Raw genomic sequence first — 15937 nt, 5'->3', positions numbered from 1 at the left:
TGTTTAGTAAGTGCAGTAGAGTTATCTCCCCCTGAATACCTCGCGTTCCCTCCGACGTTGAGACGAATGTTGATATGTTTGTCCGAGACAATTAAATGTGGCCCATACTGTGTAAGTATTTGTTCAGATCATGCGATCGTATTATTTTTCATATTTCCCAACCTTCTGTTGAATTAATGCGTACGTAGTTTACGCATCTGCATGCACTTATTTTCAATTTTGAGTTTGTTTATGTGACACTCGTTAAGCAGTGTACCAGTTGACCTAGTTATTCACTGTAGCATAATGCAAAGTTCCATATGCTCGTATTTTAAAAGTTGTGCTAGTTGACTCATACCGCTTTCAATCTTTCTAAGTAACTAAACGTGTGGTTTTAAGTGCATCTGCGTGTGCTCATAATTCTTTCATATTTCTGATATTTTTTAATGTTTACATTTTACTCAGAATCAAATAATAATTTCCAATTTTCTAGAATCTTATTAACTTTAATTAAGTGTCAATCAAATTAAAACATAAGTTTAATGAACTGTTTGTATCTGTTCCAGCTTTTACTATATATAGATATATAAATATCAGCAGTATCCGGTACGACAATAAAGCCTGACAACTCTACAAATTTGTTGGTTATCATGTCGGGGTCAGCACAAATACAAAGTACAAATACATGATCTTCTGAAGAGTAACAACACACGGTACAAATACGTGATCGTCTGTAAAGTAACAAACACACAGTACAAATACATTATCTTCTGTAGAGTAACAAACACAGTACAAATATATGATCTTCTGTAAAGTAATACTCAAAGTACAAATACATGGCCTTCTGAAGAGTAACAAACACACAGTACAAATATATGATCTTTTGTAAAGTAACAAATACACAGTACAAATACATGAACTTCTGTAAAGTAACAAACACACAGTGCAAATACATGATCTTCTGTGAAGTAACAAACATAGTACAAATACATGATCTTCTGTATAGTAACAACACATAGTACAAATACATGATCTTCTGTATAGTAACAACACATAGTAGAAATACATGATCTTCTGTGAAGTAACAAAAACACAGTACAAATACATGATCTTCTATGAAGTAACAAACATAGTACAAATACATGATCTTCTGTATAGTAACAAACATACAGTACAAATACATGATCTTCTGTGAAGTAACAAACACACAGTACAAATACATGATCTTCTGTAAAGTAACAAACACACAGTACAAATACATGATATTCTGTAGAGTAACAAACACACAGTACAAATACATGATCTACTGTAAAGTAACAAACACACAGTACAAATACATGATATGCTGTAGAGTAACAAACACACAGTACAAATACATGATCTTCTGTAGAGTAAGAAACACACAGTACAAATACATGATCTTCTGTGAAGTAACAAACATAGTACAAATACATGATCTTCTGTATAGTAACAAACATACAGTACAAATACATGATCTTCTGTGAAGTAACAAACACACAGTACAAATACATGATCTTCTGTATAGTAACAAACACACAGTACAAATACATGATCTTTTATAGAGTAACAAACACACAGTATAAATACATGATCTTCTGTAGAGTAACAACACACAGTACAAATACATGATCTTCTGTGAAGTAACAAACATAGTACAAATACATGATCTTCTGTATAGTAACAAACACACAGTACAAATACATGATCTTCTGTGAAGTAACAAACACACAGTACAAATACATGATCTTCTGTATAGTAACAAACACACAGTACAAATACATGATCTTTTATAGAGTAACAAACACACAGTATAAATACATGATCTTCTGTAGAGTAACAACACACAATACAAATACATGATATTCTGTGAAGTAACAAACACACAGTACAAATACATGATCTTCTGTAAAGTAACAAACACACAGTACAAATACATGATCTTCTGTGAAGTAACAAACACACAGTACAAATACATGATCTACTGTGAAGTAACAAACACACAGTACAAATACATGATCTTCTGTGAAGTAACAAACACACAGTACAAATACATGATCTTTTATAGAGTAACAAACACACAGTACAAATACATGATCTTCTGTGAAGTAACAAACACACAGTACAAATACATGATCTTCTGTGAAGTAACAAACACACAGTACAAATACATGATCTTCTGTAAAGTAACAAACACAGTACAAATACATGATATTCTGTAAAGTAACGACACACAGTATAAATACACGATCTTCTGTAAAGTAACAAACACATAGTATAAATACATTATCTTCTGTAAAGTAACAAACACACAGTACAAATACATGATCTTCTGTATAGTAACAAACACAGTACAAATATATGATCTTCTGTGAAGTAACGACACACAGTACAAATACATGATCATCTGTGAAGTAACGACACACAGTATAAATACATGATCTTCTGTGAAGTAACAACACACGGTACAAATACATGATATTCTGTAGAGTAACAAACACACAGTACAAATACATGATCTTCTGTGAAGTAACAAACTCACAGTACAAATACATGATCTTTTGCACTAAATTTTATCTACAAATGGTCTTGTGCTGAATCATAAAAAAACAAGCGTTAATATTTTGTCTGGTGATTCTTTAGATAGGTTCTGGTCTGACAGACAGCACTGTCCTTGTTTGGAGACTCATAAATAGGACATCCTATCTGGATCACATTTTGGACACAACGACATTAGGTAGTGTTACTGTTACTGTTTGGGGATGATTTTCCCTAAACTGTAAGCTTCGCATGTATGGCCTTGCTAGAAATTTAAATGCGCAGAACTTTAATAAAATTCTTCGACCTCTAGTTGTCCAGCAGAGAGATACCCAACCATTGGCAGACCAGCCTATCCTAATGGACGGCGATGCCGAACCACACCTAGTGTAAACAAGACATGAACACTATTAGGCATGGGTCGCACAAAAATACTAAGCAATGGTAGAAAGACGGAGTGCAATGATTTAGAAATGGCAGAGGGATGAGACGACGGGTACAAGAATTGTACCAGAAGTATGGTGGCTATTCTCGATATCATTTACATTCCCAGCATGTCTTGTTAAGTAGTTACTCTTCTTGATCAAATGATCGTTTTGGAGATGTGATGACGTATCTGTTGATAAAAGACAGTCAAGTAAAACGTTTTTTCTAGATTTTGGGCACGCCTTTAAGGGCACGCAGCTTTAAAATGATACAGCACTTGTTACACAACAAGCTGAACGACAATGGATGGTCTCGTAGTTTTATTGGCAATTCGAGTGTAGATCTGACGCTGAGTCTTGTCCAGTTGAGCTCTCTCCCCCACCCAAAAACTCCCCTCCTTTTATCCCTATTCCCTTAGATCTCGTCATGGTAACGCCACGATCCAAAAGCCCATTGGTTGAATTTTATATCAGGGTGGACTTGTTTGTCAATAGTATAGACTAATAAGATTAGTAGATAGCAGTGTTGACCACTGTAAATACAGTTACAGCATGTAGGTGTGCATTTTCACATCCCGCCCACTAGATATTACGTATTGATAAAATTAATCCCACCAAGATTTCTCGACTTTTGTATCTGGGTTACACTAATATTAAAATCACATTTTGTAAAACAATTTCGGTTATGTAAATTTATTTTTGTAAATTTGTTTTTGTTTTTTTGTTTTTGTTTTACAAATGCCCCAGTTGAAAAGTGTAAAATCAAAACAGACTGAGATGGAAAACATTAATATATATCCAACTTATCCCAACACAGATTACACGTACAGATGTAGATTGCATAAGAAAAAGATATCTCGAACAGATCACAGGTAGATTGTGTAGCACGCTATATCTAACCGAAATGAGACGACCCTGGCTTAGACATTGCCCTAGTGGCAGTGCATTCACGATATAGCAAGTCTGGAATCGGATATACCAACTGTTTAGCTTCCTGAGGACACAAATGTTCATGGTGGGTAATCCTAGAGTTATCTCGGTAAGTGTAATATAAATCTGCCGTATACATGTCTACCGCTTACCGTCCTACTTTATAAACCCTTAACACAACAAAAGACAGTTAGTTAGCTTGTTTTCAAACAAGTTCATGGATCACCCAATTTCACTACAAACATCCACACAGGTGACACACTGAATCAGTCACGGCCATGGATTACAAGCTGGTGGTTATCTGTCTATGCGTGGTGATCGGGATGTGCGAGGGTGTCGAGCCCGAATACGCCCCTCCCGGGATGGGTATCAATGATACAGATACAGAATCCCTTAAAGGGTTTAGTGCCTTTTTTGGAAGCCCTACGGACTATTTTCTTTTTATGGATGAAGTGAAGACTGTTTCTATGTCTTACAGACTTGTCTGTGATAGAGTAACTGAGAAAGTCCTGCTTAACTTCCGCAGTGATAACCCTAATAGGTTCTTCGTCCTCGCTCCGGACCATGTTCTGATTTCATGTGAAAATGCAACAGAAACTGTTGTTAGCCTTGGGAATACGTCCACTACTCCAATGCCACTATTGTCTTCGAAGACGGACCAACCCACTGAGTTTGTCCAATCGGATACGGTCAAGTTACAGCTGTCTGGAGTCCTGCTTGGACGGTCAGATTTGGTCATTACCGTTCGTCGGTCAAGTCCGGAAAATGAATCCATCAGCGAAGATGACATTGCAGGCCAGTTGTCGTTCACATTTGTAATCAATCGAAAGGTGAAAGTTCTTGATCGAGTGGTACAGGTCGTCGTGTATTGTTTCCTCATCTTCATCACATTGGCGTTTGGTTGTAAACTGGACTTAAAAGTGGTCAAGGAATCCATCAAGAAACCAATAGCTGTATGCATTGGACTGGGATGTCAATACTTAGTCATGCCGCTAGTAAGTAGCTTCTCCAGTATGGGATGTTTAAGATGGGTGTAAATAGTACTGATTGTTCCTAAGATGGTATAGATAATACTAATTGTTCCTAAGATGGGTATATATAGTACTGATTGTTCCTAAGATGGTATAAATAGTACTGATTGTTCCTAAGATGGGTATTAATAGTACTGATTGTTCCTAAGATGGTATAGATAGTACTGATTGTTCCTAAGATGGGTATAAATAGTACTGATTGTTCCTCAGATGGTATAAATAATACTGATTGTTCCTAAGATGGTATAGATAGTACTGATTGTTCCTAAGATGGGTATAAATAGTACTGATTGTTCCTAAGATGGGTATAAATAGTACTGATTGTTCCTAAGATGGGTATAAATAGTACTGATTGTACCTAAGATGGGTATAAATAGTACTGATTGTACCTAAGATGGGTATAAATAGTACTGATTGTTCCTAAGATGGGTATAAATAGCACTAATTGTTCCTAAGATGGTATAAATAGACGCAAAGTCGGTTAGGGACACATTAGGCCACCGGAGTCGCCTACAAAATTCTATGTTACCATGCTTAGGTTAGGTGTTAGGTACAGGCGACTCAACCCCCACCCCCACCCCCCCCCCCCCCCCCCCCCCCCCCCCCCTCTCTCTCTCTCTCCTATCTTCCCCTTCCCTTCCTCTCACTACATACTTTCTCCCCTTCTACTCACTCCTATCTTTTCTCGTCCTTTGAAAGGCCTAAAGGCCATAATAGAGGACGTTAATCCCCTAATAATAATGATTATAAATAAACGTTTTTCTGATAGCCCCTCCTCGGCAGCTCCTTTTTGACATCTAGAAAATCTATGAATACTGTATTAGTCAAGTAATCTTATTGTTGACGATTTACACAGGTATAGACATGTTATATTACGAGACACTTTACATCGTTATGGGAAAGTACACATCCCTAATTGACTTACTAACCACATGCCGACACATACAAAAAGACCTACATCTGTGCATGTCTTGCCTAGTTTGTGTTCTACATTATATAGGCGCAACCTCTATCTGACATTAGGTATAATATTTCAATTATTTGTGCAATCGCGGTATCCCGTCGTCCTTTTGTCGACAGGCTCACCTAGATTGTATTTAAGTCTACATAATAGAGTGTCGTACTAATTTATGTAATATGGTGCACGGCATTACAATGTGATTTGTAAACGTAGCTCAAATGTATTTTCGCTGTGAATTATTTGTTACTGTTTTTACACTTTTTTTGTAAGCGTTGCTTATTTTCTCTAAGCGTAGTACATTTGCTGTAACCGTAACTTATTTTCTGTAAGCGTAGTACATTTGCTGTAACCGTAGCTTATTTCCTGGGAGCGTAGCACTTTTGCTGTGATCGTTATTTATTTCCTGGGAGCGTAGCACTTTTGCTGTAACCGTAGCTTATTTCCTGGGAGCGTAGCACTTTTGCCGTAAACGCCACAATTTTGCTTAAGGTGTAATCCTAAAACTCCAAGTGAAGCGCTACAAGCGCTTTACTATCCATATAAATGCAGTATTCTTGTTGTAGGCGTAGCAGATTTGCTCTTAGCGCAATATTACACTTTTCCTGTGAGATTGATAAGTTTGCTCTGTAAGCACTTTAGTTTTTATACGAGTGTTAAACTCAGATTTTAGCCCCATATATTTTTTCAGTTAGCTCAATTACTGTACTGTAAGCTCAGTACTTTTTCTATAACACATTTGCTGTAAAAGCTATTCTAAATGTACCTCATTTACACGTAATACAATTTCTTTATGTACCTCAATTACAGGTAACACAACTTCTAAATGTACCTTAATTACAGGTAACACAACTTCTAAATATACCTTAATTACAGGTAACACAACTTCTACATGTACCTTAATTAAAGATAAAACAACTTCTGAATGTACTGGTCACGTTACTTGTTGAAAAACAAAAATGGCGACAACTCCCAAACTTGACATGACTATCAGACAAACATTGGAAGTGTTGATGTCATAACACAATGTTTACCAACATATTGCTGACCTTGACTAGTACATGTTGATACGATATGCATGTGAAGTACTGACCCATTATAAACACACCATATATCGCTGACCAGGTAGAGCACGTTATATGGGTAATGTGTACATTACACTTTATACACGGGGATCATGTCACGTGTTTACAGAGTGTTTCTGTGATAAACACCAATATCTAACACGAACAAGAGGCATGAAAGTTTGTTTCGTTGATTTGTTTCCTTTATATGGGAGACTGTGGTATGTTTATGTAAACCTAACTGTAATCGTGCTCAACTGATGTCGACTTTCACATCGAAGTATATTGCTGAAGGCCCCCAACAGAACCCCCCATCCGGTCACATTATACTGCAAACGGGTAGACCAATCCTTACATTATTATAAACTACCATTTTTATAGATTCTGGTGTGTCTAAGTCAAGGGACAGAACCCAAAACTTTTCTCACATTACGAAAGTTCAACTAAACAACTTGATTCCAAACATAAAAGTCTTACTGTCATTTAATGGGGACAGCAGGGTCAATTCTTAAGCCCAATCAGCAAAAAAGCAGATATTTTTATACGCTGCTTTCACGCGGGCGGGCGGCCGCACATAGGTTTCCGTTAGATAACTTGAATAATTTTTTACAGATTAATTTGAAACGTCACATGAATGTTTATTACCATAAAAGCCAGGTCAACTTATATAACCAACATTTTTCGCCCATTATTTACAGAGTTATGGCCCTTGGTACATTTGAAAAATAGGTTTCCCCTCAATAACATGAGTAATTTTTCATTTATTAATTTGAAACTTCATAGAAATTCAGAAGATAATCTTGGAAATCAATCTTACAACCTAGAAACCAAAATTATCCACCTGAAATCCATCCAGTTATGGTTGCTCAACTTCGGACGGGCGTATTTTGTAACGCTTGTTTCTATAACATACCGGATATTTCCTCAGTGACATCAAAACCAATGTCTGATGAGAAAGTGGACGTTAATCAAATGCCATTTGATATAAAATACAATTAAGATAAAAATATATAATAAGCGTTGACATACCAGAAACTGCCTATAAAAGTAAACGACATCCAAATGATCTTTCCGTGAATCTGTCGTACGACGCTTAATTTGACTAATGTATCATTGAGATTACATGTTGATCTATCGAAAGTTGATCAAGCTACCATTGACGCGACAAAATTTGACTTTGATATATTCAGATAACTTTCCTTTTTCCTTTTGTCCTATCAACGACTTTTCTGTTGCCATTCCTTCGGAAAGCTGACTTAATGGCATTCAACCCCCACCTCCAACCCCAAACACACAATGAATATGACGTATGTGACTGGAGGTTTTGTTGAGTCAGATGACGTCATGTACTGATTCTTCTCTGGTTAATCAATTGTTGCATCGATTTCACGTAGATTGAACACTAAAAAGCGTTAAACGTTTTTATGTTGGTTAAAAACTTCCCGTATTCCTTGCCGAAGTTTGTATATTTATGTTAGATAATACGGTAGATACGTGCAAAAATCAAAACTTAAAACAGCTCGATCAGCAAATTATTGTACCTTGTCTGTTATATGATTATCTCCCCTTCCTTTTCAGCTGGGGTATGCCATCGCTAAACTTGTTGCGTCCGATCAACCCTCCGTGGCACTTGGAATATTTCTTGCTGGATGTTGTCCTGGAGGAGGAGCAAGCAATATATATTCTCACCTCCTTGATGGTGACCTGTCATTGTCAATCACCATGACCCTCGTCAGCACCATGACCGCAATAGGTATGTCACGTGGTTTTACCTGGTATATATATCACCATGGAAATAAATAATAGTATTAATAAACAATGTAAACATTTTCACTAGATAACTACTCAGCACGTGGCTTCCTGTTCTAGTGCAATATTGACCTTCGGAAATACACAAAACTATCACACACATTCGTCCTAGATGTTCAATTGATAACGGCTAATAATGAACACTTAGAAATGTACATTAAGAACATCTAAGAATTTCAGAACTCAAGCCTCAGTATGATTAGGGCTTTTTATAAAAATTAAATTTCTACATAACCAGGAATTTCCATAGAATTTAACCCTCTTCTATGACCAGGAATTTGTATTTTGAAATATGAACCTCAATATTACCCAGAAATTTTAACGGAATTCAAACTTCAATATGACTTGAATGTTTTCATTATATTACAGTCAAACCGCTATATAACTAGGATCATAGAATTCAAACTTCTCCTTGAACAAGAATATCCATCTTTATTACCAGAAATTTCAATTAGATATATGAAATTTGAGAAATAATGTGTCATTACATTAGACACACAGTCGGCATAATATCAGACACGGTGTCGACATTTTTCTCTCTTCGACGTCAAAAGTAAGAAAACAAATCCAGGGTCAAACAAATGACACATTCATTAGCCAGAAAGAAAACTTAGATATGTAACTTACGTCTATAAAATTAAAGTTTATATCTAGCTTAAAGGCCCAGTTGTTTCCTTTTCCGAAAACGGGCTCCTTCTTCTGGACAACTGTTGTTTTTCAATATCTTGTCTATATCTTGTAGGTTTCCTGCCACTGTGGATTTACACGTTAGGTCAAGAATTCCTTCAAGACGACGAGAAAAAGTTGAACGTGCCATTTTTCAACATCTTCACAACTCTCCTCCTCCTCATCATTCCACTTCTTGTTGGCATCGGCATACAGTTTAAACTTCCGAAGGTCAAGAGATTTATCCTCAAAGTCGTCACACCTGTAACCATAGTAGCCATTATTATTCTTCTCTCGGTTGGAATATATTCAAACTTGTTTATATTCAAACTCTTCAATCCTAAAGTGATTCTCGCGGGCTGTCTTTTACCGTATTTTGGTTATGTAATTGGAGGTATCATCGCATTTGTTCTGAGACAACCTTGGGTAAAAGTCAAGACAATTGCCATAGAAACAGGGATGCAGAATACAGGTCTAGCCTTCATCATTCTGCTGTTTGCGTTCCCCCCACCAGATGGACAACTAGCGGCAGTCGCTCCAGCTGCTTCTGCAGTGATGACGCCACTCCCTCTTTTTGTTATAACCATTATATTTGTTATATACAAAAAATGTAACCCAGAAAAATATCAGAAAGTTACACAGAAAGATGAAGAAACGAACGAGCCAGAACACGAAATCAACGGCAACATCACTCCAGAAGCACTTGAGAAAGCAAAAGAGTCGAACGTTTAGTTTCGCCATAGGAACCTAATTATATATATATATACATAGATATTTTTAATGGGGAATTTAAATCCAGCAGGGTTATATAATGGATGAAGGGCACATTTGTGTTGGTTGGGTAGGTTCTTAATTCAAGGTATTTTGATTAACTTGCTAGAAAAGTTATTTAAAGCAGATACAAGAAGACAGCACACAACATGGCACAACATTATATGGGAATAGCGCAGCGCAGCTGTGACGTCCTGATTTAACTGACGTCATAAGGTGGTGACAATAGCTTTAATTGGGGTGACGTCACAAAGTAGTGTCACAAGGTGAAGTCTATCTCTAAAGGGACGTATTTAAAGATAATGAAACTGCCACTTACTGGAGTGACTTCATATGATGGTGAAACTACCTCTAAAATAACAAGGTCGTAAAATTACTTCTGATTCAAATTTCTTAAAATTACATTTGATTGGAATGACGCCAAAACCTTGTAAAATTTTCTCTGTAGTGACGTTACTAGGTCGTGAAATGATCTCAATATTGACAGACGTCACAGGGTGTTGAAACTACCTCAAGAATGACGTCATTAGGTAATCACTTTCGATTTGAGTGACGTCACATGATCCTGAAATGATGATTGATGTCACAATAATCAAGAAGCTGGTGTGTGTTCTTTAAGGTTTTCCAGTTGGCTAGGTTACGAATTATCAAGTGAAAGAAGTATACGCAGTATGTGTAACGGTTCTTACGAAAAGAACGCTATAACTTAGAGCATATATACTCGGATTGAACAGTGGCAGATTCATACTGTATCATATAATTACTTAATATGTTATAAAAGATATTTAGCTTTCATATTCAGGACAGAAAAAACAATGAAATGTTTTAAAAAAGTATTTTTTTTATGTATATATTTTGTTTATTCTGCTCATTTGCTGTTGAATTATATAATTCGTCTTCTCGCTTTAGTTGATAATACTCGATAGGAGTGCATTGAGTCGGAGCGGGCGGGTTCAGGTGAGTTCGAGTGTAATTCAGAGGGGCTTGTCCAGGTGAGTTCGAGTGTGATATCAGAGGGGGCTTGTCCAGGTGAGTTCGAGTGTGATATCAGAGGGGGCTTGTCCAGGTAAGTTTGAGTGTGATATCAGAGGGGGCTTGTCCAGGTGAGTACGAGTGTGATATCGGAAGGAGCTTGTCCAGGTGAGTTCGAGTGTGATATCAGAAGGAGCTTGTCCAGGTAAGTTTGAGTGTGATATCAGAGGGGGCTTGTCCAGGTGAGTTTGAGTGTGATATCAGAGGGGGCTTGTCCAGGTGAGTACGAGTGTGATATCAGAGGGAGCTTGTCCAGGTGAGTTCGAGTGTGATATCAGAGGGAGCTTGTCCAGGTGTGTTCGGAGGGAATGTGTTCAGACAAGGTCGTGTGATATATCGAAGGGATCGGGTCGTGGTGAGATCGGGAGTGATATCTGACGAATGGTTCCAAGTAAGGTTGTGTTTGATATTTGAGAGGGCAAGTCCACGTGAGGTTTTGTGTGATATCTGTGAGGGATTGGTGTACATGAGGTCAGGTGAGATTCTGAGGAGCGAACCTGGGTAATGTTAGGTGTAATATACGATAGGCGGGTTAAGGTAAGGTCGGATGTGATATCTGACGGAATGATTTCAAGTGAGGTTGGGTTTGATATCTGAGACGGGTCCAGGTAATTTTGGCTGAGCCACCTGAGAGGCGGGACCAGGTGAGGTCGGCTGAGACACCTGAGAGGCGGGACCAGGTGAGGTCGGCTGAGACACCTGAGAGGCGGGTCCAGGTGAGGTCGGCTGAGACACCTGAGAGGCGAACCCAGGTGAGGTCGACTGAGACACCTGAGAGGCGAACCCAGGTGAGGTCGACTGAGACACCTGAGAGGCGAACCCAGGTGAGGTCGACTTTGATATGTGATATTTGAAGAAACCGACGAGTCGAGTTGGATGTCGCGTGAATATATGCAGCTATCATACAGTATATTTTGGTACTTTTTCATAACATGTTAACGTTATACCTTGATTTATGCAATCAAATAAAACTTTCAAAAACCGATTGTGTCATATTTATTTTGTCATATTCATTAATGTGCCTTATTATATGTCGTACACTGTAATTAGTCACAGCTTTTTCTGTTCAAAGTGGAATATCGGTATGATGGGAACGAAAAGACACGTTTTAAACAAAGCAATTTATCATCAGAAAAACATAGATATTCATTTGAACTGCTTTGAAATCTAGTTATAACTGAAAATTAGTACTGGCAGGGACAGTTTGTGTTTTCTGGGAAACTGAGAAACGGACCAATCAGTGTTGTCGTGAGTGTGTACTTATACAAGTTACGTCAGCCTCATTGCTCAGGATACACATCTTGATCATTGAAGTAGCCACTGGCTACTACCACATAAACTCTGTCTCAAAATGATCCTGGTTGTTCACGGGGTGTTAAACTCATGAAACAAATAAACTTCTTTATCACAGGTCAATATAGCGGCAGAAATTCACCGATTCAATGATATGTGGTGTGTTGTGTCTGCGTGGGTGAGTGAACCAGTACTTCTAAGCATTTCTCTCTCTCTTCGTCATATTTTTTTTCTATTTTTCATGAGATGTGGCATATCCTATCAATGTGATTCTGTCATACATTGGTGATACCGGCATTTTCCTTCAAATTTCAAGGCTAAGGTGATTTTATGAAAAGTAAAGATTTTGTTCTCTTTAGGACACACATTTTACTGCAGAACTAGAAGACAGAGTAAGAACTGAATGAGAATACAAATACTGTCTTTTTTAACTTTTATAAATCAAATGCCAGAGGGTTGTCAATTTTTAATAACAGTTCTGAATTTAAATTTAAAAATTCAAGACGGATCCAAGTGGAAATTTACCATCTGTAGAGATAAATATTGATTCTGTGAGTTTGACCATGATAACAAAATATGGTCCAAATAAAGATGATATTTCTGTCTAAGATATTGTAGCAGATACTATCGAGGAGTTTAGTAATAACAGATGCATCATCTGTGGGTATTTTTTATCTTGTTTTTAGTCCAGAGGTTGGTTATGATAAAACATACAAAAGTGTGAATAGCCCAAATGTTCGAGATAAAGTTTAAAATGTTATAAATTAATTTGACATTTTAGAGAATATCGTCCGAATTAAAGTAGATACACCTGGAGGAAAGTAGATTCTCTGAAACAATCTAGGTTAGACTTTTTCTCAATAAATAAAGGTTCATTGCCTTGTTTTAACTTCTTTCCTCATAGAACCCAACTACAAGTCAGGTCATTCATTCCTGAAAATAATTTTGAAATTTAATGCAATTAATAAGGGAAATGGTATCTGGGAGTTTTCTCTTCTTTTAAATTCAGAATATGCTAACTTAGTTAATGATACTATTACCGATACAAAAATACTATATAGTTTACCTGTTTATAATCACAATCAGATAAATTTTAAAGATGATGAAGATATACAGTTTAACATCGATGATCAATTATTTCTTGAAACTCTTTAATTGGAAATTAGAGGTAAAACAATGTCTTACTTTTCTCACAAAAACAGATATATTTGAGAGAAAATGACTTGATCGAGTCCATACAGTATTTAGAAACCCAGGAAAATATTGATGTATAATTGACATTGGTAGGAAAGCACTAGAAACTATTCGTCTTAATAAAAGAAATTATCATGAGATCAATTATTGATAACCAAGACAAAAGTTTAGAGAATATCGGATATAAAAAAACCCTATGTCAAGATAATTAAAACTGAAATGACATTGGCCTTGAAAAGTATCTTCATTTTGATGACGTACCCAAACTCACAGAGTCAGAATCAAAATCTCTAGAAAGTAAAATATCTCTCAAAGAAGCAAGCATGTTTTTGAAAAATATGAAAAATAATAAACGCCCAGTATCTGGTAGATTCACAATGAATTTTTTTTCATTTTTTTCCTGGAATAGAACTGGTAAATTTGTAGTAAGATCACTAAATTTTGACATTTTAAAATGTAAACTACCAGTAACTCAGCGTTAAGGAGTAATAAGATTCATTCCAAAACGTGATAAACCAAGACATTTCTTAAAACACTGGCGTCCAATATCATTCCTGAATATATCATCTAAAATAGCATCAGGGGTTATCTCACACAGAATGGTTCCTAATAAGAGCATTAGTTATGACCAGACTGGGTGTTTATCAGGAAGGTATATTGGGGAGAATACACGCTTGTTATATGATATTATGAAATTTTCTGAAGAAAGTACGGAAGCGTATTCTGGCCAGGTTGTGTTTTATTTTAACTCGAAATTTCGAGTTAGTAATCCGAAATTTTGGGATATTAACCCGAAATTTCGAGATAGAAACTAGAAATTTCGAGTTATGAAGTCGAAATTTCGAGTTGTTATCTCGAAATTTCGAGTTAGTAATCCGAAATTTCGAGTTGTTATCTCGAAATTTCGGGTTCGACTTACCAACTCAAAATTTTTAGTTGCTATCTCGAAATTTCGAGTTACTAACTCAAAATTTTGAGTTACTATCTCGAAATTTAGAGAGAAAATAAAACACAACGTGGCCGGAATACGCTTCCGTTAGAAACTGATATATCTTGGTGATTTTGACGATAGATTTTGGAAAAGCATTCGATATGAATTTTTATTATCTGCTGCTTTGACGATATTGTAAGATGGCTTAATAAGTTTAATAACATAACAATGTTTCATCTACAATTAAATCAAAGAGGGAACTTATCTGCACATTTCAAAATTAAAATATTTTGTCATCAAGGTGACCCAATTGCCCCCCCCCCCCCCCCCCACTCCTCTAACCCTTAACTTATATCTCTATTATATATGCAGAAATTATAGTTTTAAGTTTAAGGAAACAGTCATATTAAACAAATTAAGACATATACTTTTGAAACCCTAATATCTCAATATGCAGACGATACATTTCTTGTGCTAGATGGATCAGAGAAATCACTTCATGAAACTCTCATAACAGATTTGTAAATATCCGACGTCAAAATAAATGTTGATACAACTGAAATAATCTGGACTGTTAACAAGAAATACAGTAAAGGCCAAATGTTCCCGGGTTTAACCTGCTGTGGGACAGAGGAGATACATTTATTCTGCTTGGCATAGAATTTAACGTAAGTTTAAACAACTTTATCAAACTGTTAAAAAATTGTTTTATTGAAAAGTCTAATTTATTAACGGAAAAAGGAAATAAGCTCCTATTGATAAGATTTACATTATTACGTCATTACTGATAGCCCGGTTTTATCAATCAAATCAATCAATATATTTTATTTCAGTGTCACATATCACAGTACATAGTAATAAAAACAATATTGAACAGTTATTAATAAAAGTGATACCCAGCCGATATCGGCTTATGAGACACTATATAGTTAAGCATTAAAGTTATGGTTAAAACAATAAAAGTTACGATTATAATGTCCTGTATTGATAATTACATGTAGACCTAGTCAAAATATACTGATATTTCCTACACAAGTGAGCGCCGGTACTTAAGCATTAAAAAGACTGTTTTGGCTAATAAAAACTGAATATCCGGCATCTCCATTAACCTTACAAATTTTTCACACGAAGTTAATAAAGGAAAGTTTGGTAAAATGGCTGTAGCTTCATTAAATAGCGGATTAATATAAGCGTTTCAACACTTCCGTATCTAATTCATTTGATATGTTTTGATGGCAACTGTACACTGCTTATATAATGAATGAGGTGAATAAAGTTTGTATCAATCATTTATTTAT

General features: G+C 36.2%; 1 protein-coding gene across 1 annotated transcript; it reads left to right on the top strand.

Moving 5' to 3' along the window:
- The first annotated feature begins 4168 nt into the window (after positions 1-4168).
- Positions 4169-10255, top strand: LOC132559911 (ileal sodium/bile acid cotransporter-like). Its single transcript, XM_060224545.1, has 3 exons — positions 4169-4885; positions 8522-8696; positions 9495-10255. Exons 1-3 carry the CDS (start codon positions 4169-4171, stop codon positions 10148-10150), a joined length of 1548 nt encoding a protein of 515 aa, XP_060080528.1. The 3' UTR covers positions 10151-10255.
- The last annotated feature ends 5682 nt before the right edge of the window (positions 10256-15937 follow it).

This window comes from Ylistrum balloti, unplaced genomic scaffold (genome assembly GCF_031769215.1).
Source record: "Ylistrum balloti isolate Yb309-2 unplaced genomic scaffold, AGI_CSIRO_Ybal_v1 Utg369664, whole genome shotgun sequence".
Taxonomy (NCBI): Eukaryota; Metazoa; Mollusca; class Bivalvia; order Pectinida; family Pectinidae; genus Ylistrum; species Ylistrum balloti.
Note: the sequence above shows the minus strand (reverse complement) of the source record. Positions and strands in the feature narration are given on the sequence as shown.